The sequence below is a fragment of the Sturnira hondurensis genome, unplaced genomic scaffold (genome assembly GCF_014824575.4).
Source record: "Sturnira hondurensis isolate 20B ecotype Veracruz unplaced genomic scaffold, ASM1482457v3 Scaffold0008640, whole genome shotgun sequence".
NCBI classification, from domain to species: domain Eukaryota; kingdom Metazoa; phylum Chordata; class Mammalia; order Chiroptera; family Phyllostomidae; genus Sturnira; species Sturnira hondurensis.
In genome coordinates this window covers 11178828-11206675 of record NW_028081271.1, presented here as the reverse complement: position 1 = coordinate 11206675, position 27848 = coordinate 11178828, and the positions used below count along the sequence as shown (strand labels likewise).

The window sequence follows — 27848 nt, the reverse complement described above, 5'->3', positions numbered from 1 at the left end:
TTAAGCTCTGAATAATCTGATCTCTAAGGTACCTTCACTTTTTAACTGTCACAGTTATATTATTTTTTTTCAATCCTGTCGACACATATATACTGCAGCTCTTCTCAAATCTCCTAAATGCACGTGGAAATGAGATTGCCCCTACATATCTATAGAAAAATTATCTGGGGGAAGAAATGGAGTCATCATATTGGCAAAAGTACATTATTAATTGTCCATTAAAGTGAGTTCCTCTGAATTCTGAAAGAAAAGTCTCTTGTGTTATTTTAATATTTAAATGGTGTTCCTGCTTCCAGCTAATTCCACAACATACAACCTACACACCGCCAGATTAATCTTGCCAAACCTACTGATATCTCTTTTCTGGACCAAGAGCTGTAATTAGTCTTGGATACTGCTTTTGCCTAACATCCAAGGCTTCCGTAATGGGACCCCATCCATCTCCTCAGTCTCCCTTTTCTCTATTCACCTATGCAATCTCTTTACCAATTTCCCTACCTATTAAGGTAAATGTAATCTGTTCATTCTCTGAACATATTTAGGGTTTACAACCTGTAACACTCATTTGGAACCAATTGTATCTACTCTGAAATTTCACATTTAAAATTATGTGTTACTCCCCTTCTAGGCTAAAGAAAGAAAAAAATCAAAGACATAGCCCTTGTACCCTATTGTACTCCCATGCACAACGTGATGTCTTAAATTGCTGAGATAACTGATAAATACTGATAAGGATTACCATTTTAAGGATCTTTTCTCTGAAAGCTTTTTTCTCCTGTTTCTGATCCTTGTTTGATCAATGATACCTTCAAGTCCTAAACACTTCAGTCAGAAACTGAGATTCTTTCTTCTTCAAATTCTTTATTACGTAGTTTACTTCTTTCCACAAGTTCAATATCACTTTTTTCTCCTCTAATTATTTCTCTCCATGACTGCCAAATGATGCTCCAAGCACAAAGCTGTGTAATTCTCACTTAAAATACTTCCAGTATCCAATTGCCTATAGAAGTCAAGCCTAAATTCCTTGGTCAGACTTAATCCTTAGCGGTTCTCTGCATTGCGTGCTTAAGTGACCATAAACCTCTTACAGATCAAAATGTTTAAGGATTGTCTTGAGTATTACTTCTTCCTGGCATATTTCTCATTTATCCTCCCTTTTGATAGTAATCTCTACTCATTCTTGAGGATCTGATTCTAGAGTATTCTCTCTGTGAAGCATATTACGCATCCTTACTGCAGTTTCTTCCTCTGTTCAGCTTTCCCGGCTTGGTAAAAAGTCTGGTACAACCTTTATCACAATAGAATAGGATAACGCTTTGACCTCATACCTAGTGAATATGAGTTTTTCAAACTCGAGGGTTTTGTCTTAACCAGTTTTATAGACTCAGCGCCACTGCTGGATTCTGATAATTTAGGATCAATAAATAAAAACAGAAAGAATGGCAATAAAAGAATAAAAGTAAATAATTATAAATTTATAATTATTCTGTTTTATAATTTGTATGTAAAACATGCTGCTTCTGTTTCCTGGCATATTTCTTTGTTTAATACTTTAACACAGACCAACTTAATATCCTGGGGTGATGATATAAATTTATTGAAACTTTTATTATAAACTTAGCCAATATTAAGTTTTCTACTAAATTAGGGAAACAGTGTTGTTAAATTGTTTTCTTTTTCCTGATGAAAAAACCATCATGTTGTTCATTTGTGACTGGAGAACAAGATGCCAAATTTTTGATAAAATATTTCAAAATCTGTTTTTCCTTTTTTCATAATTATAAACATATCTCAAGAAACTTACTCCCAGATGCCAAATCATGTTCTCTCCTCCGGTTCTAAAGGTTTCAGAATTTAAAAAAGGATAGTGAAAAAGATGCCCTACGATCATATGGAACATGCAATAGAATAAATCTATTTTCTTCCAGATGAAGTTTATATTAAAAATAAATCATTTGCAATTAATAAAGAAAATTAGACTTCAGTTTATCGGTATTAGAAATGATGCAGAGTCCCTTCTTGCTCATATTTTTAACTTTCAAGTAGCTTGTATCTTACTAACATTTATGTCTCCGTTTTTTGGGGGCAAAAGTAGGTTTACAGTTGTACTACAAGCAAATAATATAATTATCGATAAGTAACAGTACAAGAATAAAGTGTGTTTTGTGTACTCACATCTGCACACCCCCTTTTGCCCCAGAACTAAATAGTGAGTAAATAGACTGGCAGCTGAAAGTCTATTCTGATCCACTAGTTTTAAAGACCAAAACAACCAGGACAATGATCAATAATTACCAAATAATAATTCGCTTGGTTTTTCAGTTATAAACTTTAAAGAGGCCATGCAGTGAAACATGAGTTATTCATCGAGTCGGTATGAGTTTTTTGTGTCTATGTGGGGGAAGTAGTAATGTTAAAAGACTACAGGATAAATAAAAAACTGATTGTATAAATGAATGTTATACTTAATACAGAAGGATGGGCAACATTTATATTATAATTACATTATCCTGAAACATCTTCCTTTCCAGTTTTCTAGGCATGTTGTGAGATTAATACCTCATGTCCAGAAACATGATCAAAATCAATATATTTTATTTTCTGAATAAAATGGACAAATTTCCTCGGCTCACATCTGAGTTCAGCCACAGACACGGTGCACAGCCCACTCCCGGACTCGCATAATCACTACACCCGACTTTAAGTGCGTGCTGAGCCCTACTTTCTGCTTCTCAGAGCCCCGGGAAGCAGGCTTAGCACACAGAGCACCCAATAATCACCCCAAAATACCTTGCTAGGGAGTTAACACCCCAAGACGACCTTCAGCCAAAGAGGCAAGGAGTCGATGAATAAATGATGAAAAGACACCAGTTTTATGTTTTTCAGCTGGACAATTATGAAAAGTATTTTGGAAAATCTTTTCTGGGTTGGCCACATTTTGAAAAGAAAAATGCCTTGCCCTAATTTCACGTCATTTGTATAGTCTTCTCTGATCCATAATATCACTGAGTCTTAGTTAACGTTGTGAGGAGATCAGAAACTGACAGATGAAGAGACTGACAACACTGTTCCTTCTGCCACCTCCTAGCGATAATGATAATCACAGCTAACATTTATCGAACATTTAAACTCTTCAGCCACGTGTTCAGCACTGAAGAACAATGGCAAATGATATGATTCGCACAGTAAAACTCTGAGAGCCATTTAAAAAGTATCCCCATTTTACAGTTGATGAAGTGAAAGCAAAGAGGGAATGTATACATTGTTCAGAGGGATTCAGAAGATCCAGAGTTAGAAAAAGTATAAGCTAATTATGCTCTGAGCACAAATATGCTCATTCCTGGTTCTGTTTTTTTCTTTTACCACCATATCTGTATTCAAGAAATTATGAAACCTGTGCTCAGTGTTCCAGTTTTTCAGTATCTCTCAGTTTAGTGAGTAAAAATGTTTGACGAAGTTGACTAATTGTCACAGTGCAGCAGCAGAGTTCTGTGCCTGTCTTGCCCCCAGTCCCCAAATCCACATCCTGGTCTCTGAAATCTACAAATATGTTACCTTCAAGCAAAGAATAATGTAGATGACAAATGGAAGAGTGCTACATATTACTTTCAAATAAGGAAATGATCCCAGATTATCCAGGAGGGTCCGATATAACCACAAGAGTCATTAAAAATAAAAGAGGGAGAACCAGAGAAACGATAGCACGAGAGAGACTTGGCCTCCTATCCTGGGCTCCAAAGATGAGGTTAAGGGAGCAGAAGCCAAGGAGTGTCACGGGCTTTTAGAATGTGCCCTTCTAGAAAGGGCAAGAAAATGGGTTCTTACAGGAAAGAACACAGCCCTGCACACACCTTGAGTTTAGCCCAGCGAGAACCTTTCCAAAGTCCCAAGTTCCAGACCTCTACATGATGAATTTGTGTTGTCTTAAACCACTAAGTTTGTGGTAATTACCACAATAACAGAAAATAATTCAACTAGTCAGTAACCAGAAAATGCGGGCAAGCCATTCAAATTTGTGGTCTCCTTTTCCTTTCTGCTCCGTATCTCTCACCTTTCCTCCCCATCTTTGTAGTGAAATGAAAGATGGCCCCGTTATCATCTAGGTGAACACAGACTCCACCCACTTATGCAAAGCACTCACAAAAACTCCACAGGTAAAATTAGAAACAAAAAAATGTATGTTGACATACTCTACTAAGATCATTTTGAAGACAAAGGTCAGCCTGATGAATTAATTTAAAACTAAAATGTGTTCTTCCTTAAATTTCAATAGGCCTTTAGAATTGCAGACCAAGATTACATTACTGTTTTCCAAATTGGTTATAACATCAATCATTTATCTCAATCTTTCCCTTGATGTTACTTGGAACATCCTAAGCTTTCAATTTACTTAGCTCCATGAAGACAGAGGGGTTACTCCAGGAGTTCTCTCTACTGTAGCTGAGAAAGTCGGATAAATAGCATTTAAGTGCACTCGTTCCTCTTCACCTCTAACTTTTTCCAGCCTACTAAATAAATCTGCTTGAAATAATGTCTGGCTACTAAATAAATCAGATTCCAGGAGCTCCACTTCATGTTGTAGAAAATCTTATTTAGGATTTGAATGCATTATGTACACATGCATGTATTGACACAGATAAAGTAGAAATGAGACTGGACTATAGTGAGGAGATACAGATGAATTTCCTGGAAGAAAGGAGGGAAGGAAAGAAGGAAGGAAGGAAGGAAGGAAGGAAGGAAAGAAGGAAGGAAGGAAGGAAGGAAGGAAGGAAGGAGAAAGTTTTCTGTTTATCTGCCATCAGCCTCTTGGATCACCCTCTGATCTGTAACTAGAGTTCTTTGACCCAGAAATGGAGATGCAAATGTTTGACTGAATTCTACCCTCAACACAATACAACACAATTATTTGTTTTTAACTTAGTTTCACACTGACTTGTATCTATCCAGCTGTGAAATATTGTCTCCATCTCCAAATTCACCTCAGTCATTAATCTTCTGGACTTGATGTTTCTTTGTGATTTCCTCGGTATTTCACTGTCAAAATCCCTCTATCGATTTTGACTTGATTCCTTTCATTCAGCTCTAGACGTTCTGAGCTGCCTGAAAGCAATTTTCCACTTTCATTTTCTAGAACTCAATTCTCGACATCAAGCGTTCAGAATTACAAAGGGATGGAAAAGTCAGTGAGTTGGCTGATCTAACTAGAGCGTGTACATTAGGAAAGGAAAAAAAAAGTGCAAAAGGAAACTGTTTAAGAATCCTGATCCTGGAAGTGAGGTTTCAGTTTGATGAAGGTAACAAGAGGGAGTGAAGATATTCTTGATTTTTTGAATGACATGATAGCAATAATTTTCAGAAAAGAAGTATGTCAAAACTAACAGCATAGGAATCATCTGTAATAGGTAAAGTAAGTAAGGGAGATTGCTGTGGATTGAAGAAAAGTGAGAATTTAAGTGTCCTTTTGAAGACTATTGTCTAATTGATAATGAATTAAAACTGTTTTTTTTTCTTTCTTTCCCTTTGAAGTCACTTATTCAGTTTCTATCTTATTACATCACTTCCTGTGACAGCAAATGGCTCATTTTCTTATTTAATCCATTCTTCCTTTATTAATAGAAGCCCTCACCCTAAGTTTTAACCACCACTTAGAAATAGCATTTCTCTGCGATCCTGGAAGGTACACATAAGCACACGACTAAGTTTTGGTCGATGTATGAGTGATGAGCGCTGTTTCCAGGTTGCAACATTCTCAGAAAAGTCCTTCCGTCTGCTCCCTCCTTTCCTCACTTCTTCAGGGCTGACGTGCAGAGATGACGGTATGTGACCGCCTCAAACTGATGGGGAGGGGCAACAACCGATCTAATGGGTTTCAGATTGGGAAGGTCTGAGGAACCTATAGCACGGGATTTCTCATTGCATCTGCCTGTGGCTGAACTTTAATACGAGAGAAAGATAAAGTTTATATTGTTTGGACTCCTGTATTTTGAGAAAACAACTAGTATTACTTATCCATCTTCTATCCTTTTTGACATTTTTCTCAAGAGCTCTTAATTATCTAGTAAAGTGTACACTTTTCCATTGGTAATATTGAATATGTAATTTCCATGTCGTGTATTTTCAGCTCTTATTTTGTTTCTTCCTTTATCTGTTGTGCAGTTCCTTTATTTCCCTTTATAACTATTTATCTTAAAAATATCAAACAAATAAGGAGAATATTAACAGGATTTAAAATTATGATATGGTGGTATTTATTAAATGTTAAATTTGTGCTAGGATTGTGCTTAAGTGATTTTCACATATATATTTTACCTTCACCCAAATCCTCTGTGGTATTTCCTCTAATGCTCCTTTGGAGAAAACAAACTCAATAATTTTTAAAGTTTGACAGGTAGAAAAAGTGCTCCCCCTAGTCCCCACCACCAACCTCCTTAAACCCTGGAGACTGAGAATATGCTAATGACAAATGGGATTTCACACATGTAATTAGGGTTACTAATCAGTTGACCTTAAAATAGGGAGATTATCCTGGATCATCCAAGTATCTGGATAACATAATAAGGCAATTGTAACCATACACTACTAAAAGTAGATAACCTCTTTCCAGCTGTTGGCAACAGGAGAGGATGTTGGAGAGATTTGAATAGTGAGAGGAACTCAACCCAACGTTCCTGGAGGCAGGACACTGGAAAGCAGGAGAAGGGATACAGGCGCCCCCAGGAACAAATGCCAGCTCCTGGCTGATAACCAGCCAGCAAGCAAAGAAACTGCATGTACTTTCAGTACACCATATTCTATAAGTGATGTATTTTTTGAACTTCATCATGATATATAAAGAATCAGACAAATTCATTTACACAAAGGCAGGATAAATTATACCTTCGAGATACAGTGGGGATTTAAGGCCCACAGCTGTAGGGAAAATTTTAAACATCAGTGGAAAATTTTAAACCCACTACACAGAGATGTTATGTCAACATGCCACATCCTTTTTTAAAAGGGCTGTTCTCTTTGAAGACATTTTTACATGGTTATCACAAAATGATATTTTCAAGATTCGTTTTAATGAACATGGGATAACTTTAAAAAATAAGTCAGGAAGAGGCCGGTCAATAAAGTCTAGTTCATAATTTATATACTTCAAAACCTGCAACCAGTTTTTACCTGCAGATCTGTGGGGAAGATAGAGTGGTACTAATCTTCAGTGTCTCCGCAATCTTTATCCTCAGTAAGTTTGAAAAGTGACTAGAACACTAGTTGAGAGAGCCGAGTGATTTACTCTAGCCCATGAACTTGAAATGCCACCCTAGAGTAGATTCATGATTGCACAGTCCTTCCCTCAGCACCTGATCTGTTCACATTCCTCCAAGTGGCATTGGGGCCGAGGAGCTGCCTTGGCTTTTGGACAGGTGGGCGGAACAACGGTGCTGCGGAACAGGACGCTTGATTCCAAAGCTGACCAGTTCACGGTGTGCCACTTTAACAGACAAGAACGCGGAGGTGGAAGACTAATAAAAAAAACAAGCCAGCAAATATTGATTTAAACCCAGAAACACGGTGTTTAATTTAAAAGACAGCTCTTCAGAAAATCCTTTTTCTGTTGTCAAACAAGCATTAGAACGTGTCTCTCTTTCCCATCACTCAGAACAGTGGCATGGGAGCGATGCATCTGGTTTGCAAGCACACACAAGGGCTCGGGGTGATACATGTTGGGATCCATTATTCTTCCTGATTGCCTGTTTTAATTTCTAATGCCTCAAAAAACAGATATATCCTTTCTCCTCATACACTTAGCTCTCCCCCCACCCCCTTTTTTATCAAAGGCAGAAAAGGAGAGGTTTAAGTCCAATGAACAGCTTTTAATTTAAAGGTAAGCTATTCTACATGGAGGGCTAGTCTGTCACTTTATCAGGTCAAATGACTTACATGTGCACTTTATTTTCTAAGTGAATATATTACTGGGGGTACAAATGAAAGTGCAAATTTCAATGGACTGATCTGCCTGAAGGTGCTAAATTTAAAAGTCTTCTGCGTGTACAGGTTTCTATCTTTATTTGTTTCCTCAGTCTCAAAAGATATCTTTAAGTCATATCATTGGCCAGTATTAGGGGATATAAAATTCAAACAAAGTTTGCAGGTATGCATACGTGCAGTAACCTGTAAAACTCCCATATCTCCAATAATACAGAGAGGTGCATGGTAGGGTCAAATAAGCGTATTCAATTAAGATTTAAGTAAACAAATGGGCAAAGTCATGTAATATCAATAGTAAACAATTACAGAATTCAAGCACACGACTGCTCGTCACCGTGATGGGAGAAGGCGGGGTGGCGGTGTGCTGGTAACCATCCGCCGTCCTAGCCCTACCCTCCCGAACACCAGGGGTATTCAGCCGTATCGGGCAAAGTCCCACTACTTTTTAGAAAGGGTAAATGTTAAGTATCCTGAGCGATACCAAGTCAATAAGTAATTTCAGTCAGAAGTGATTTTGCCCCAGGAGTGCAGACACCCTTCACATACATGTACCCACTCTGTCATCCTGAAAAAGGAGAATTAAAGGCCATTGTTCGTAGAGGCCAAAGCTAGGAAGAATCTGTTTTAATTCCTATGAATATTCCTTAAATAGAAAAAAAAATGTGTGCCACGAATTTGAAATTCCAGACTAAATCTCACACAGATCTCTTGTCACAGGCCACTTTGAAGTCTTGTCAGCACAGCTAGCTAATTATAAATGCATGAAGCGCCCTGGGATCAATGCTTCTCTGCAGCATGGGTGTCGGACGCTCCAAGCACCGCTTTAAAGTGCGTGCGGGTTACTGATCAAGCCCTTTTCTCCTAAGCTGCATGCTACGTTATGCCCGATTTTCTCCTCTGAGCATGGAAAATTCTAAATTATATTTGCCTTTGATAGTTTTGTTTTTCTTTATTTTAGAAGTCTCACGGGAAGGAACAGAGCTACTAGGAAGTTAATATGCAACATTCTGGTAACGGAGGAAGGGCCTAGTCGGGTTTTGAGGGTGCGTGTGTATGGGCACATGCTTGCATCTGTGATGAACAGGAATGTGACCGGATCCTGGGGGATGGGAATTCCAATCAGTGACAATGTTCCCTGGTTTGGCATGCATTTGTTAACAATGTGATACCACTTGTATAGGGACACGGGTTGAAGCCAGGGTTATCCGTCACGGTCACTCATTCTTCTGTCCTAAGTGCTATGCTTCAACCCCTTACAAAAATATGCTTGAATTCAGCAATTATGGACTCAAAGTTATATTATTTTATTATTTTGGATACTCTGGAATCATATGATATATATATTTATTGCAAAACAGATTGATTTTCTGAGATAATTGGAAAACAGATCAATCAAGAATACATGAAGAATTATCTCGAGGTTGTATGTATTTTTTGAATAGAGAGAGAAATGGAAAAAGAGAGCCAGAGTGAGATTCAATGTATGTATCCATTTTGACATACACGTATACATATGTACCATGCATGTATCACACACACATTCACATATACAAAGAGGGGGAGAGAGAGGGAAAAATGAACAAGTTAGCAGAGATGACTGCCTTAAGGCAGTTAATTGAAAAGCAGAAAAACAGATTTTTTAGGGGGTACAGTCTCCTCTGACTTAATAGCCCAAATTAGCAGCCAGGATGCCAGGAAAGAGTTGAGTACCCACCCAACTCAAATTAAAAACCAAAACCAAAACCGAAACTACTTATTGTGTCTACCTTTGTGAAGACAGCACTTTACCACAATTGCTGTCAAGTCAAGGTAATGTAAAGACCAGAGAAAGCTAAAATTCCACGCTGACAGCTAAACGCTGTCAAGAGCTCTCAAACTTCCCTTCATTTATGGATACAAAGTCCCCCATGAGAATATCTGAATATTGATTAAACAATTTGGGCATAATTGCATAACATGCTAGATCAGGAGTGTCAAACTCATTTTCACGGGGGCCACATCAGCCTCGAGGTTGCCTTCAAAGGGCCAAATGTAATTTCAACTCTTTAACAGTTAAGGAGTAGTTACATTTATACAGTCCTGAAATTATTTCGGCCCTTTGAGGGCAACTGTGAGGGCAATGTCACCCCCAGTGAAAAGGAGTTTGACACCCTTGTCCTAAATGCTATCTCAAGATTATGCCGGTAGCAAAAGCTGATAACTGTTAGGTATTACCAGGGTTCAAAAGTGGTTAAATATTGGAACCATACCAGTCCTGCCCAGTCCTCCTGAGTGCATTCCCATCCACACCCCCACTTTTCCACCAACCAGCAACTCAAAAGTTAGCACAGAGGGTCCTGAAGTCAATGTCCTTTCTGATTTGTCTGTGTTCTATGACAACTATAATCCTCATGCTTTTTTCCCCTCAATCTCAGGATTTAGAAAGGTCAATGTGGTAAATTTTTGCCTCTTGTGATGCCTTCTTTCCTGAGCTTTCCAATGAGTTTTAAGAAAAAAAAAGAAATGAGGCACATCAGTAGCCATGGTGACTACCCCCAAACACCAACCTGATGTCACAGGCTCTGGATGTGCAGAGGACAGTCCCACACAAGGTAGGAGGACAGGGTGGTCAGTAGGGATGGTGGTGGTGGGCTGTGACCAAGCCCAGGGATGCCCGATGGGGGACCCCACCCAACAACCCTTGTTCAATGTCATGGCTACTTAATAGTACATCTGTTTTAAAACCCACTCAGGCACTCATGTCTGGAACATGGGTAATATTAATCTTATCTTTATTAATAAGAATAAAGAGCTAACTTTTACAATGTCCTCATTATGTGTGGAAAACATTCTAAACATACACATAAGTGCATAGGTATGCAGACATGCACAAATACACACTGGTATAATTGAACACTAAATTTATCATTATCATCAAGATGAAGGAAAGAAAATTATAGGCAAAGATAATTGATTTAAAGTCTTTCTTTGAAGTGGGGGTAGAATTCATGGAGAGCAGATGCCAATTACCTTGCTAACTCTTCTTGCGTGGCCCGGAGGAGTCAGTTGGCAGAACTAGACATGAGAGATCTCCCAAGAGCCGTTTCCAAACTCAGCTCAGGGAGGCACTAAGTCAAGCATACTTCATCTTTTCTCTTTTTTAAAATAGTGTAGGCCTTTTGGCTGTTTTAAAAATATTTCAATAAAACATGTATTACTGTTGCGAATCAAATAATTCAATAGAGATTACGCTTGCAATTATCTTTATAAAATTCTTCCTCACTCCCAATCATGCCTTTAGCTTTGTTTTGTTTTTGTTCTTGCTTTTTTATTTCAGTTGTTGATTGAACCTAATATTAGAATAATGACTTTAATGACTTCTAAATAGTAGGGGATTGGCACTTTTTCTTGATTTATATATTTTGAAGATAAGTATGAGCCCTAAAGAACAAAAATTTAGCATACTTACAACCTTTCCCCTACTTCATTTTAGAGTCGATATTTACATTTTAGTTTTCTTTTGCTTATCTTTTTAAAGAGTATCTCTAAATTCTATTCGTTGGTCACCTTTAGATAGCTTTACTTATCGTTTGGCCCGCACTTTATATTCCACCATTCACACCTACTTTTCTGCCCCATCCCTCCCTGAGACTCACACCTTTGCTTATACAGAACGGCTCATGTTCGTATTCATTTCGGCATCTACAACCAGCGCCTTCTCTCTGAAGATGATTGGATAATCAAATGTTGTGACATCGTGATAGAACTCGAGACTCAATCTTAGACATGGGGGGGGCACACATTTTATAAAGTAGCCTTTTTTCCCGTTGTAATTCTTTCAAGAAGTAAACAGCATTCCATGACCTCGATCAACGGTACCTGTAACTTTCAGCTTCCCAGCCCCAATGGTGATCTCATCTTCGTCCGCAGAAAACAGCACCCTGCCGTCTTCACTCGCTCTCACTTCAAATCTTTTACACTGAGCTTCCACAGCGTCAGCTCCTAGGGTCAGAGGAAAGGTTTAAAAATGAAACTGGTATGCCAGAAACCATTAGTGTGTATTTTTAGAAAGATAAGAGAAATACTTAGGTTATTTAGTTAATCTCTGCAGTACATTTTAACCCATGAGTTCATATTTTTAATTGTTATACTTTTCAGTAGGCTAATTTGGTAACATATTGCTGGGCTACGATGGCTGGGCATCTTGATGTCTGACACTAAAAATGTTTGTGGGTTTAGCCAGTTCAAAACTCTGTGTGTGCACAAGGAGACACAGTGTCTCCTTGGTTCTTGGCTGCAGTTGGAAGATGGGGCATTCCGCTTGGCACCTGTTGCATCCCAATAAATACTTGTGGACTGAATGACTCTCGGGTTTTTTCTCTACGGGCAGATAATAATGCCCATACCTGCCACAACATGAGGTACTTATAAAGCGTTATTCAGGTATGAACCTTTAGTTGCTCTACATTGAGAGTAATTAAATATAGAGTCTAACATTGACATTTGTTCACCCTTTACTATTACTGAATGTGAATCCATTTTACAATCTTGCAAATATATATGTATATGTCTATACGTATATATTTAACAAATATATACATATATATTGATATTTTAGTGCTCCCCAATATGTCTTGTAATCAATAATTTTCTTGATTTATTAAAATGTAATATTAATATAACTACAGCATAGAACTAAAATCTCTTTCCAAGTTATTGGATAGTTTGGTATATTGATACATTCACAAATTACAAAGCCTGCTTCATATGTGGAGAACATAATTAATTTGAGAATTTGGAGGGCTTCCGTTAAAAGATCAAACAGGTTAGGGGTTGAGGAGTTGTCATTTCCATAACATTTATTTCTTTTCACAGATGGGTCTGTATCTGCCTTTCATGCTCATGTCTGTATCATCCTTCCTTTGCTGTCTACCTACACCAGCAACACTCGGAAGGTCCCATCCAGCCCAGTCAGAGACCTAGGCACATCACGCTGTGTGCATAGCTCTTTTCATTTATTTTGGCCTATGTTACAAACTCAACGTTTGTGTTGGCTCAAAATCCATCCATTAAATTTTAACATCCATTGTGATAACATTAGGGGGTTGGGCCATTAGAAGGTAATTAGGTCACCAGGGTGGAGCCCTTGTGAACGGGACTAGTGTGCTCATAGAAGGGTGAACAGAAGCTCCCTGCCTCTCTCTGCAAACCGCCAAGTGAGGACACAATGACAAGCTGGCTGTCTGTGAGCCAGTAAGGGGCCAATTGCCAGACACGGGGCCTGTTAGCACCTTGATATTGGGCTTCCAGCCTCTGGAACTGTGAGAAACACATTTACGTAGCTAAAGTCACCCATATCGCAGATAATTTATTAACATAAAAAGACTACATCATGTGTCCTAAACTATTATTGTCTGGGTATGGACAGACAATAATAAAGGTGAGTTGAAATCTTAATTTATTAAATTTAAATGCCAGTCAATGGCATTTTGTGATAGAAACCTGAACTGACTAAGAAATTGTGCTGTCATTGTTTGTTAAATATACAACTGTCTAGAATGGAAAACATTAGATCTTTGTATTCCAAAATATCCTCCAAATTTAAAATCATGTCTAGTTTCTGGTGAGCACTTGGTAGAGAAATGTGAGGTCATTAAAGTCTAGACTTCAGTTTTCCTCCCCTTCCCTTAGTCCTCGCTTTTACCTCAGTCCCCCCGCCAGTCCAAGCCCACCAGCTCCCGGCTCCAGCAACATACAGCCTGCCACTATCAGAACTTCTGACGAGCACTTAGCAGGAAGAAGAAGTTAATTCCAAACCCTGGGAACATGTGGCATAATTCTCTAAAAAGAAGGTGTATGTTTTTCTTGTATTCTGAAGTGCATACATGTTTTCAGGTCAACACTGAAAATTGGAAAAGTTGCTAAGGCAATGTTAAGTAAGATAAAACTGGTTAACCTCATGGACTGCCATGTTTAAAACAGCATGAATTACATCTTAAAATCAGTTTTTTTTTAAGCAAAGAACTTCTCTCCTGGAGTTTCATGACAATATTGGAAAAACCATAAAGACCTGTTGTCCTTGGTAACAGTTACTGTGTGTAGTTTTGCAAAAGTTATTTCATCAGCCTGTATTCAGTTGAGTGTTTTCTTCTAATTATGATCTAATTCTGCTATATTGTTTTTTTAATCTTTTAACATAGTAATACAACTGGATGATGCTCAAAAAACTATTTGAGGCTGATGTGTTGATAAATGTGAATTCTGAGTTTTGAGGCTTTGGAGAACCCAGGCATAAATTAAATCTGAATTGCCTGGAAGATATTGTAGCTATTATAAACATAAAACCTTAACATATATATTACGTTGCTTCCTTCAAATACGCTTCGTTATTGGGTGATTTGATCTGCATAGTATACCACTGACTTTAACGATATAGGGTAAACTAGATCACTATACAGTACATGCATACACAAACAATGTATACGCACACTAGCAAAGCTTCTCTTTGCACAATACTTATCATAGAGAAGATAAATTATTAACATAAAAAGGCGACATCATGTGTCCTAAACTATTATTGTCTAGGTATGGAAAGGGGAGTTGAAATCTTAATTTATTAAATTTAAATGATGAAGCAAATAAGAAAATGCACTTAGAGTAGAAGAGATGCATGGAGGTCAGAAATAAATGAACGGAGAATTTTCTAATTAAGATATATATAAAATTATCACTGCAGCCTACACTTTATTCAACATATTAGTTTAATTACAGAAGGAAAAACTGCAAGCAACTAGCAGTGCATTGATAGTAAGTAAACATTTTAAATAAAAAATAAGTTTGAACATATTGTGCTTCTGTACATAGCTTTCCTTTTCTGCAAATGGAGAAAAGTAGATGTAAGTAATTGAGTATATATTGTATTGCTGTCAATATTCCCATTTAAAGTTAGGATAGTAGGCTATATGAAACTAATTAATTATATCCTAACATGGTTGGTGTTGCGATTCTGCATTGTATTTTCCTGGCGTCACATGTCCTCTAGGCTGGGTCTATTCAGGATCTCCTGGTACAGAGGGGAGGTAACATTCAGTTTCATTGTATCTCAGCCTGGGGGGCCTCCAGCTTTGCCTGACAGCCATATACCTGGTGACTCTGGGTGAGTCCTAGACTTCATTAGTTATCCTAAACACCAACTTGCTAACCAAAATATCAAAACTGAATGTTTCCTTAGGTGTATTTCTGAGGAAATTTATGTCAACAACTTCAAAATCAAGCAAGCAGCTAGGGTTGGAACCAGTGAGAGCTGGCAGGAAAGAAAGAGGAAATATGTAACCAAAATAATAGGTTCCATGGAAGGACCGAAGCGTTTAATACATACCCCAATATTTTCTCTAGTTCACTGCTGGTTTAATGTTCTATATATTCTTCAAAGGGAAGCACACCACAATAATAACTAAATAATTGCTCGTTCTCAGAGGCTGACCCATTGCCTTTTCAAACTGTCCACACTTCTATAGGTCACACTCAGCAGCCAGAGGCATGTTTCGATGACAAGGAAAGAGGCTCTAATAGTTTATCCACTGCCTGCATTTTCCATATACATTAAATCAGTCGAACACATGGACTGGAAATTTTTCTTTAATAAAAATCTCCAAAGGAGCTAAAAATGATATATTACCACAAGCCTTTTGGGATCATTTAGTTCTGATGTACAGAAAACAAGGCAAAGATCACAATGAGTGTATGTCTGATGATCCCTAGTGTGTCCTCCTTAAGCCTATCACCACGTATTTTGTTGTGTGTATAATCCCAACTTTCTATCTGTCACTACTTTCCAGGTCTTGAAAAAGACTATTATTAAATGGTTAGAAATTCCCATGAGAAAAACGAAAACAAAATTCAATACACTCAACTAAATTCCATGTTTTGAAATTTTAGGTTTAGGATTATCATGGGCCAACAGACAAAACAAAGTTTGAAACAAACAAACAAAAAAAAGAAGCTGCTTTCATGAAATATAAGCGCTGTGCTTCTTGCCGCACTGTGCGAGCGATCGAAAAGTCACGTGGGACATGCACGCTGCTCGTACTTGGGGAGAAGGGAAGCAGAGTGAGGGAGAGGTTGGCGGGGCCAGGCTGGAGGGCCTGTCTGGAGTTTGCAGTTCTCATAGGGTCCCGCCAAAGCACACGGGTGTGCACTCACACACACACACACACACACACACACACACACACTGTCTTCTGCTTTCAAAGTGCAGGAGGAGCCACTCTCCAGGTAAGGGAGCTGCAGAAACACTGAGACTCCCTTCTCCACCCCGTCCCAACCTGAGGCTTCCATCCCGTGTCTACGCCAATGCAAAGTAGTTCTGCAATAGAAGTTTGTTTGTAAACTGAAACGAATTCCATTTCTTTTTATCATTTGTACTTTCGTGCTTTATCTTTCACTCCCTTGCCCATCTATACCACCCCTATGCTTGCACACTGTTCCTACCAGAGAGCATGAGTGTTCCTGTAGCTCCTCATCTTTGCAAACACTCTGTGTTTTCAGATTTTGTAGTTTTTCCAATCTGAGTAAGCATTATGCCACTATAGTTTCAATTTACAATTCCTTGATTACTGTTGGAATAAACATTTTTTTATGCCACTGATCTTCAGTCTTACTGACAACAGACTCCTCACAGTCAGCCCACGGGGGCTGGTGAGGCAGGCTCTCTCTTTAGAAGTGGCCCATTTCTTTTCTTACAGTAGTATTATTCTCTCTAACCAAAGCAATTTTTTTTCATGCAAAAACACATGACAAACACTCTGCTGATTTTTGCTTTATGTTTTGAAAGTGGCACTGTCTTCTCTTCAGATCACAGACACTGACCATGATATAAACTTGAGGGTTTTAAGTCTAGCTCTCACGTGGAAAAAGTTTGCCTGAGAATTCAGCCAATCAGCAAGGAAGGAACGGAATTAGAAGGGCAGAGAGACACTCCTGAATAATTGCTTAACCAGCTGGATGCAGTCAGAGACAAGCTAATCTATCCTTGGACTTGCCAATTATATGAATCAATACATTCCTTACTATGCCCATGTTGAATAGTTCATAAATTTGTATTTGTATTGTTTTAGTTGCAGTTTTTACTCTTTCTTTTCTTCTTTATGTTTTTACGAATTCATTCATTCTAATATACTTTATGCACATTTCCTCTAAATAATATGTAATATAACTTGTTTAGTTGTGGTAGTTTAATTTGCTGATGTATTCAACTAATAATGCTATCCCATGGGCACCAATTAATTTTAAGTTCCCTGCCAGATACCACAAGTATTTCCTTCTCTATTTTCAAAAGCATGTTTCTTTGACCATTAATTTATCATTTAAAGATCACACTGAAATTCATCTTCACAGTCCATGTACTTACTTTTTTTAATGTAAAAGAACTTATATACAAGCCATACTAGAGAACTGCATCCTTGGCAACATTACTTCTCTACAGAGTAACTCAATATTTTTACTTACACTACCTTTTTGCTCTGCAATAATAATATTTAAGGTGTCCTTATTAATTCTTAAAATTTACATAGAAATGGTTTCATAGTTCCTCTTAATAACAGTCAGCCTTATTGTCTTGTCTATGAGCTTCAGCAAGATGGCGTTTAAATGGAATGATATCAATAATTATATTTTAAATATAAATGGGCAAACACTAAGTACCACGATAAAGCTTGTGCAATAGCGCCCACAGGGAGCGATCATGGTGTAGATTCCAGTCATAAGGGGGAGAGCAGTCCTCGACACGACTCAGAGGACTGAAGCCACCAATGGAGACCTTCTCTAGAGATACAACTCCAGTGTGATGGCACATTTGTTACAACTTAGACATAGGTGTTCTGTTCTGTTGATGGGAGCAATGGCTTTCAGAAGAATTTTAACTTTCATGCCCGTAAATCCACAAATCTTTTCTTCTGCAATTTTTGACATACAGTACACCCTGGGAGACCTTCTCCATACAAGATCAGACAATTCTTCTAATATAAATACTTTTCATTATTTGTTTCAAATTTCAAATAGAATTGTTACATTACTCCATGGTCAATTTATTGTTTACTGTTTAAAGATGTAGAGATTTAACTTCTGCTACTAAACTGTTAAATAATTGAGTCAATGTCATTTATTTGGTGATTCCATCTCTTTTGTCCCCATTGATTTGAAAGGATGTATTCATCTTATATTGAATTACTGCAGACACATGGTAACTTTCCTAATCTTCTGTGCTCTTTTTTTTTGCTTTTGATTTTTTTTGAATTCCAAATTATATTAGTTAATGTGCCTGTAATATTTGATGCTACATATATTAAAATTCTCTTGGCTTCTCATTAAATTATAATATTTTGGAAATATTTTACCCATTAATATTTTGATTTGAATTGCTTTATATTTGTAGGTTAATTTGGGGAAAACCTGATTATTTTAATAAGACGTATATTCTAGAGTTCAAACTTTTTAATGTATATTTTCAATAAATAACAATGTAAAACAATACAATTCACAGAAGGCATCATTCACTATTCATTTTTATGTTCCTATAAAACATTCACATCTAGAATAGATGAATGCTACCAGAATTAATGAGCTGTTGGAATGTCAGAAAACTAAGAGAGAACAAATATAAAATCTTAATGTCCTGTCAGTGACTGGTTAAAGGGCCAGATGCTGTAGGTAATTTAATTGTGCTTATCGCCCAGCGGCAGTCCTGTGAATGTCATGACATGTGAAAGCACCTGCCCATGCCGATAAATCAAGTGATAACACTTAATAACCTTAAAGTGTTAGAAGTAAATGTTACCTTGAGTAATCACCATCCCATAAAAATTACAGTATGTCTGAATAAATCTTGACTGGTGGTTTTCCCATTAAGGCAGTAATACTACTATTATGAATAATAATAGCAGCTAGCACATCCGTAATGCTTAATACGCGCTAAGACCATCTCTTATATCAACTTACTTAATGACCAGAATAATCCAACAAGGCAGGTAGTATCATTATGCCTGTGTTACCACTGGGAAGCTCAGACACAGAGAGGTTAACTTGCTCAAATCACACAGCTGGTAAACGCTTGCATGAGAACAAACCCTCGGAGTCTGCCTGGCTTCACAGCCCCTGCCCTTCACTCAGAGCCTTTTCTGCTTCCCAGGACACTTTGAACTGATGCTGAGCTCCCAGCAGCAGTTGGGTCCCTGAGATCCCCCAGCAGGACAAACCGAGGCCTCAGTCTCAGGGTATTAAGGGTCAGTCCCTCCCCCTCCACAGCCCTGTCTTTGTACCTTCTTCATTCTCACACCTGTGTCCCCTGAGAATCACTCTACTATATACCTTCTGGACTCAGTTGGTCATCTGCTTCCAGGAATCCCAAAGGAACACATACATGTTAAACACACTTTTACCCTCTAGACACACTCCACTTGTTGTACACATTCTTGTTGTACACATTGGTTTTGTAATTTATATCACAAAGCGTATCTTTAATACCACTATGCCACTCTGAGTTCAAACTTAAAGTGACTCTCCATAACAAAAAGTTTTGGATTTACATCAAAAATAATACAGTATAGCCCCAACTACTCTTTTGAGCTTAAACCTAGTTCTTCCATTTGCAAACTACCTGTCCTAACACAGTAGAAAAATTTTACATTGAATAAAGTAGATGCTACTTTAATAAATCCAGAACTATATTTACAAAGGGACGTAAAGTCCAAGGACAAAAGAGTTAGTTGCTTGTCCTGAGTTAGTTTGACTGCTCCCTTGTCAGCAGCTACGATGGCATTAGAGACTCTGTGGGTATAAACCTGGCGGTGGGTGCAGAGCAAAGAGCTCACTCTGCAGCTACAGGGAGCATTAGTAGGAAGCTGGAAAAGAACATATACTTTCTAATTGTGCCTCCCGTGGCTTTGCACCAAAACTCACAGTCATCATTTTAGTATGTGTCACTTAGCTTTCTGTTTCTTGAACTATATCCACATGCGAAAGCTCAATTATGCTCAATAATATTTCTTCATTTTGATTACTTTGAATGTGTCCGCTATACGGAAAAAAAACCATCATATAAATTCAGTTCTATTGCAAAAGCTTTTATTATGTTACCATAAAAATGAAAAGAAATGACCAGGGGGAAAAGAGGCATGATAAAAGAGAAAATGGAAGGAGGCCAGAAAACCCATTTAAGATCATAATCATTATTAAATCACTTTCAATATCACAAGTTCTTGCTTTGAAACACTTAAGGGAATCCCTTTCAAAACTGTTTATTCTTGTTATTTACACTGTAACCCTACTAACACTTTCCTTAATCTGTTAGATTTTCCTTGTGTAAGAAAATTCTAGGTATGTTTTCAAAAGGCACATTTGAGGTTCATCATTTTCCTTGCTCAGCCATTGTGACCTCACAGCTTCTTGAGGCTGAATCAGCCTGGCAAGCCTCTTCCCTTTCCTATTCTAAACACACTCTCCTTTGAAGCTCCTACCCCTAAGAACCAGAAACTTTGTACAATGGAGTCTGTTTCATTTTCAATAGCTTTGCATTGTTTGCATTCATCTCGTTCCCTTTGTTAGGAATGTGATTTTGACAAATGAATAGCAAAGGTAATTCCTATTTTCACTGAGCTTCAAAGGTGGTTATTCACAAGCTGAGGTGACCTACTCAACTGTTGCAGTCAGCGGGCTAGTCTAAATGATCGGTTGATTACGGGTGAGGAAACAGAAGCAGGAGCTGTATTTTGAAGGGAGACTGATTAGCTTAATTTTTTAAAAAGCCTCTGTGTGCTCTTGTTAACTTTACAGGAAACAAGCAAACTTTTTCAGGCTGGCTTTTGCATGTTATCTTCCCAGCGGCATGCATAACAGTTCCAGCGGCTCTCTTCCATTCCAGCACTTGGTGTTGTCCGTATCTTTTATTTTAGTCATCACAATTATTACTGTTTACGATTTCTCAGAGCTTTTAATGTGAAAACATGTATAATGGATGTCTTAGTGTAGGATATAGAAGGCTTTACTCTCCAGAGATAATATTGAAGACATTATTTCCCACAATGCCACAGCGTGGGCTTAGGTTGTTGATACCTGTAATGATTCAGTTAAAAGTAAAATCTGAGTGAGGAATGAGGCTGCAGGTGAAGAAAAAAGGAGACCCAGTCATGAGGACTCAGGAAGAAAGAGCATGGGAGAAGTAAGCTTATTTTTTAGAGCCACATACTCCTTAGTCCCCCCAAATAACTTGCATCATGGCTGGTCTACAAGTTATTTTCAGTAGTCTCTTAGAATAATACAGAAATGGCAAAAAATGTAAAATTAGAAATGAGATTTTTTTCCTAAATATTGTGACATGAGAGAAGATGGGTTTTGAATATTATGAGATAGTAACATGCATTAATTTCTTGGAGGGGTGAAAGGAGGGTAGAATATGGAGTCTGCATCAGTCTGATGTATTTGTGAGCATTTAGGAAAGACAGCAGCCGGCACATGACCTCAGATGAAAGATTTGAAGTGAGACACGCCTAAACTGGATCAATGTATGAGGGAAGGTATAGCATTCAATATTCTTGATTTTAGGCAAATACATGACAAAATATTGAAGTAGAATATGGTGGGGAAAGGTTACAAGTAAATTCAGAGCTGAGTAAATACTGTTATCAAAGAATGCTGCCCCTTAAAGGGCTGACAGTAATTTTAAGGCAGTCTTAAAGAGATTTGGCAACACTGTTAGGAGGTATATTGTCCAGAGTCCAGTGAATACTTGGACTCAAGAATCGCTCTGGTTCATCTTCTCCCTACCTATACTCAATTTTCTAGTCCCACTGTGCTTTATTTTTCTGATGTATGCATGATCTTACTTGGAATTTCTCCAAAACTACACACAAGAATAGACACATACTCCAAAGTGAAATTTGAGGGAAAAGCTCATGTAGTTAATAGAACTAGACTAGATTATAAGAAACGGTCTCCATGCTTTGTCTCCCTGTATTCACTGATCAGGCCATTAGCACTGTTCTTTAGTCGTCTGGCCTCAACTGCAACCTCATCTAGGGCCTTTAAAACGGAGGTAAACAATCTTCTGTGTACATGTGGACCTCTAGGTTGTACTTAGCTTTCTACCAGCAGATGTTTTCAGGTAATTAGTCCCATAACCTTACATTTGTGAACAGTATGCCCCATTAAGCAAATTTCCAAAGACAAATTTCTAATTAAGGCCAACAGAAAATTGCATGTTCAGTAAGTCAATTATATACAAAACCCAGATGCACCCACAATTCTGAGGTCCCACAAATCAAGCCTCATTGAAAACAAAGCTCGGTTCAATGTATAAATTATACACCCATTAATTTTAGGTAAGCCATGCAGCTCTAGTGCAAACTAAATATCTAAACTATAATGTAAAAAAAACACTCTTACTATTTTTTAAATTTATTTTATGTTTATACTCTGTAATGTATCATTTTTATTTATTACAACCTTTTTACCATTAAAATTTAAACAGTGAACTATGACCATAGCATATTTTTGATAACTTTATGCAATCACAGAATTAACAAAACAGAGTTATTTGTCTCTTTAGTGCTTTCCTTAGTATTGTAATGTTAGAAATCTGTAACCAATTCTTGTATCACACTTATTGAAAAAATTACATTATCTCCTTTTCTCACCACATAAAGACATGGAACGGACTGGGTCCTACCAAGATGGTAGAACATGGCACCTTTAAACTGCATCTTTTTTTTAAAAATATTTATTTATCTTTAGAGGGGAAGGGAAGGAGAGAGGAAGAGACATCAATGTATGGTTGCTTCTCGTGCATCCCTTGCTGGGAACTGGCCTGCAACCTAGGCATGTGCCCTGACTGGGAATCGAACCGCGATCGTCTGGTTCGCAGGTCCGTGCTCAATCCACTGAGCTACACCAGCCAGGGCAAACTGCATCTTAATAGAATCACCATTTCTCACTCTATACTACGTCTTCATTCCTAGATACTCAAGAGCAGATTTATTTCTCTGACAACTAAAGGCATCATTAGCAAGTATCTAGTTTGAAATATATATTTTGCCTGTCATAAAACTTTTCAAAAGACCTACATTATTGCCTTTTCCTTCAGACACTGAAATTCCTTTATATCTGAGTTACGCCAATTTAGGGTCTTAAAATCTAAGAATCTCATCCTCCTGTTTTCCTAAACTGATTAGTTAATATTAAACAAACTCATAGTAGTTTAATATTAATACATAAATTAATTGATATGAACAATGAACCCTTAAAATCAACAGTGCATTTATTTAATCCCTTAACATGCATGTGTACAATTAAACCTAAGTGTTTTGTTGATCTACTCTCCCAGAGTTACACAGGACTCTTTTGCATAAAATATTCATTCTTACAAGTTGTTCCAGACTACTACAGCATTCTCTAAGTTAAAAAATATGAGTCTATGACCATAAATTTTGGGTATGCGAGAGTGATCTGTAACCTACTTTTTATATGTTGAACACCATCTGGAGTCAATTAGGTGGGTCCCAGGTGTTCAAGGTACTAATTGCTTTAAAGTAAGATTACAAGTCACTTTAGGGATCTTTAAATATTTGTTATAAATATCCTCATCTACATTTTCTCCATTTATTTAGGGACAAAACATGCTGATGTTTAACATTTACAAAAATAAGCTGATTGCGCTTGCTGAGTTAGTTTATGTATAAAATTTCATTATAAAACATTTATAAAGCCAGGATTTGATGAAAGAGTAAAAGCATAACAAGGATGTTGATTTAGTTGTGTTTGTTCACACTCTTATTTTCAAGTCTAAAATACGTACTTATTATAACTTGTAGTTAAGATGTCAAACACTCAAATCAGATGTCATTTAGTCAGGACTACTACATAGAGGACAATTGAATGAGCCAAATTATTCATCAGTTAATTTCTTCCTCCAAAGGTAAAAAACAGGTTTTCCCTTTTAGACCTGGAACAGGAGAGACCTATAGAGACAAAGTGGTATAATACTTATTTTCTAGATAAGGAAATTAACACCCAGAGGCTTGGTCAAATGTGAAGAATTTTTATATGTAGATCTAATAAAAATTACACAATCATAACAACTAACTTAACCACACTGCAAAGTGTGTTTCAGGAAGTATTCCCTGAACTTCACACATACTTGCCTATTTAATTCTTTATTTCTTTATTTGTAAATACTTGTTATAGAACATCGGGTGTGTGGCTGTAACATACATGTAGGTTGTAAAGCACAGTGAGGAAATGAACACTGGGAGCCCCCCCCCACCCCATTTTGAGAACCAGCACGTGACCGGTCTGTGTGCTCCTGCCCTGCCCATGCCTTTGCTTCCCTCCGCTGTGGAGCAACTGTTGGGCTGAGTCATGTGTTCCTCGTTCCCTTCTTCTCTTTTAATAGTTCTGCCATATGTGTGTATGTTTCCTCAACAACGTAGCTCTTCGTTTCGCTTCGTGGTGAGGTCTTATTAAAAGTGCCATTATTATTGTCTGGAGATCTGTGCTGCAGTGCAGTTTGTCGGGTAAATGGCAGGCTGGCTGCAATTTTCTTTGAAATGTCTCAAGGGGAGAAAAAAGGAGAAATGAAGTAAATTAAGTAAAATGCTGACAATTATAGAACATATGTAACAAGGAACACGGACAGGACTGGCTGCGGCTGGGCTGTCTAAACAGCAAGAAGCCTGGGGAACATCAACAGAGGTACACGATGAGCAACAAGGATTACTGAATAAGACGCATGGCCTGTCTGATTCTCACGTGGACCACGTGAGATGAATGGGGACGAGGATGCCCAGGGTGGCTCGCTCATAGAGCGTGGAAGTGACAGACCTGGGGTTTAGCCGTTTCAGAACCATGCTATTAGTTATTAAAATAGAATTCCTCCCTAGATCTAGTCTGTGAGGAAATTACGGTTTCCAGGTGAACATATTTTCTACAACATTTTGATATATAAGTCATATTATGTAGGTGTTCACAATATTAATATTAATTAAAATGGATATGAAAATAATTTTTATTAAACTTATGTTCTGATTTTCTTGGTTTTCTATAACAATTCTTAATCATTAGTCATCCTCAGAGTGCCTGTCCAGCAAATGTTTTGTGTCGAATCTTGCTCTGCTCAGTGCTTCCAACAATCTTATAAGCATCAAAGTCTATTAAAGTATTAATTGTAACACAGGTATGATTAAAACTTTGTGATTAATTCTTAAAATATGATTTTACTTCTTGCTTTATAGAGATTTGACTTTGCCATGAGAGTTGGCTAGTAACGTTTTTGAAAATGCTTCCAAATTAACTTGCAGTATATTGGATGGAATAAAATGCTGACATGTCCATCAACCCTGCAGTGTGCAGCAGTAGACTCAGAAATGTTTCTACGATGTTGCGCTGGCTTTGTTTTCCTTATACTAGTTCTGTGGGGAAGCCAAAGGGCTCTGTGTGTGTGTGTGTGTGTGTGTGTCTGTCTGTCTGTCTTGGCAGTTAGGGGGTACATTGAGTTAGGCAGACTGCTATTGACATGGTTAAGAGACTCAGTTAGGGTTTTCAGTTTTTACTAAAGGATATGAATTTATAATCAGGTTACTTGTTTTCTGAAATGAGAAGATGCAGCTACAATCAGGAATTTGGGGGGCTCCCACTTCAGCTGACCGATGATAAGCCAAGGTGAGTATATATCACTAAAGAAATGGTCACACACATCACCTCTTGCAGGTAGGTCTAGGTTTTTATCCTTGAATGAAGTTGAACCAGTAAACATTTATGTATTTGCCACCCACAATTATTTTTATCTAGCTACACTTGACTGCCTTGTTCTCAACATTCTATAAGTACGCCAAAGCATTAGCCAACTCAATTCTCCTCTTCATGTACAGCTGCTAAAATAGTATACACTGTCTCATCCAGTTTTCTTTCTCTTAATCAATGAGTACATCACTTCAGTGAAACTTTGAGGAAAAATGTTGGTTTCCCTAAAGAAGCTCATATGTTTATCCCTTAAATATAATGGGGTGATGTCATTACTTACAATTTCCTTTATACCTTTACCACAGGAAGGTCCACACATTTTAATTTACTCTACAGGATCCAAGTGACTTTCATATGTATAAACACTGTACTGATTTTAATGTAATTTTACGCATCTGCACATTTTTATCTCATTAAAACTTACTATATTTTAAACATGTACAGTTCACCCTCTGAGCTGTATTATTCATGTCCTTTGATTTGAAATGAGAAGAAACCAAATGAAATAAAAATATTTTCCCGAGGATCCTAATGTGTCATTTTCCTTTTCAAGCACATCTTCTCTAATCATAAATAAAACAAATTTGATTTTTAAGTGTGCAGTGGATTGACAGTCCTTGGAAAAGACGAAGGACCAGGAGAGCCCCCTCTGTTCTGGGCCACCTGCAGCTTGCTCACCACCCCAGCTCCCTGACCTTCTCCCTCAGAGACCCTAGGGCAACGGGAGCAGGCTCTGCAGACCTGGGAAGAAACCCGGGAGTTGACTGTCCTGCAGGGGCTGTCTTTTCCAGTGTTCAGTGTTACGTGGTGCTTAGTTCTCAAAATGTGAAGTACAACATGAAAACAGGCACTAAATGCAAATGTCACTGTGTTTAATTATTTGTTCAGTGGCATTCTTTCTTATTGTCATATGGATTTATTTCAGAATTACTTTGAAGAAATTTGAAGCGTTGAAGAATCAGTGAAGACAGACAAATGGTAATTATAGATTGTAATTGAGATTTTTATATAATTTGATTATGTCACTGATATTTGATAAATGAAAATGAGAATATCAACAATGAGCAAATGATTCTGACAATCGCTGGCAATTCCTAGGAGTTAGTTCATTTTTCCAAATTTATTGAGCATTAGAACCAGGAGAGTTATAAGGAAATGTGAGATTCCATCTGAAGCATGAGATTGTGACTTTAAGTACATTTTAAATGTAAAATTTCAGCACGATGGCATTCTAATTATTTAATACCCAATTAGTCTTACTGTTTTACTGGGATACGGCTGTAGATACGGCATCCTGGAGCTTATCATGCGCACAAGAGCAAACCACAGAGAAGTCATTCGGGCTTGCTCAAATGACACTGTGACTGAAGTTTACATGAAAGATGCTACTAAGCAAAAATAATTAAATGCAAAACTATCTTTACTCATTCATATTAGTCCATGGGCAACCTTTCCGTTTCTCCTCCTTTCATTTCTATTTTCCTGCTGTAGACTGATAAAAAAAGACGTAGGAGAGGGGAAAAATCTTATTACTTTTTAGCCATTAGTTTATCAAAAAGAAACAATAGTTTATGATGCAGTGTAAGAATAAGCGCCGTATAATTTCTTCTGCAAGTTGGCTAAGAGATGTTGAAGGGCAATCATTTTGATGAAATTAACATTTATGTTTTTATAACTACTTATAGTAGTTTGTGTTTTGTATTACAGATGAATGTAATGTTATTGACAAATAGAAGATAATTACCCCAGTGATATTGTGGGGAAGGTCACCATAAATTAGCAACTCAAATTACTACAGATTTAATTATTAGGATCACCAGTTTTATGAAAAAAGTATAGATCAAAAGTACATGGTTCATATGCACTGCCCTAAGAAAATAATTTTCATTCTGTATGTCACATGTAGCACTCTCCTAAGAGAATATGATATGGTTCAGAAAAAATGGTATATCATTGATATTTTATCCATGCTATTTGATGAAATTGTCCTGGAAAATATAGAATAAGCTATCGGAGACATATGAACATATAACCCCTAAAGTCACACACAATTTTTGTATGTGAAAAAGGAATGACCTGTTAACATAGTCATAATTGATTAAAAAATAGAC

General features: G+C 37.5%; 1 protein-coding gene across 2 annotated transcripts in view; it reads right to left on the bottom strand.

The window, feature by feature from the left end:
* Nucleotides 1–27848, bottom strand: part of SGCZ (sarcoglycan zeta) — a 208239-nt gene that overhangs the window by 20297 nt on the left and 160094 nt on the right. The window contains exon 4 of one of the 2 annotated variants that reach the window (XM_037055070.1): nucleotides 11830–11952. The exons of the other annotated variant lie outside the window; for it this stretch is intronic. Coding sequence (XP_036910965.1) covers nucleotides 11830–11952 — 123 coding nt within the window. The remainder of the gene's footprint in view (nucleotides 1–11829; nucleotides 11953–27848) is intronic. 2 annotated transcript variants of the gene reach the window in all.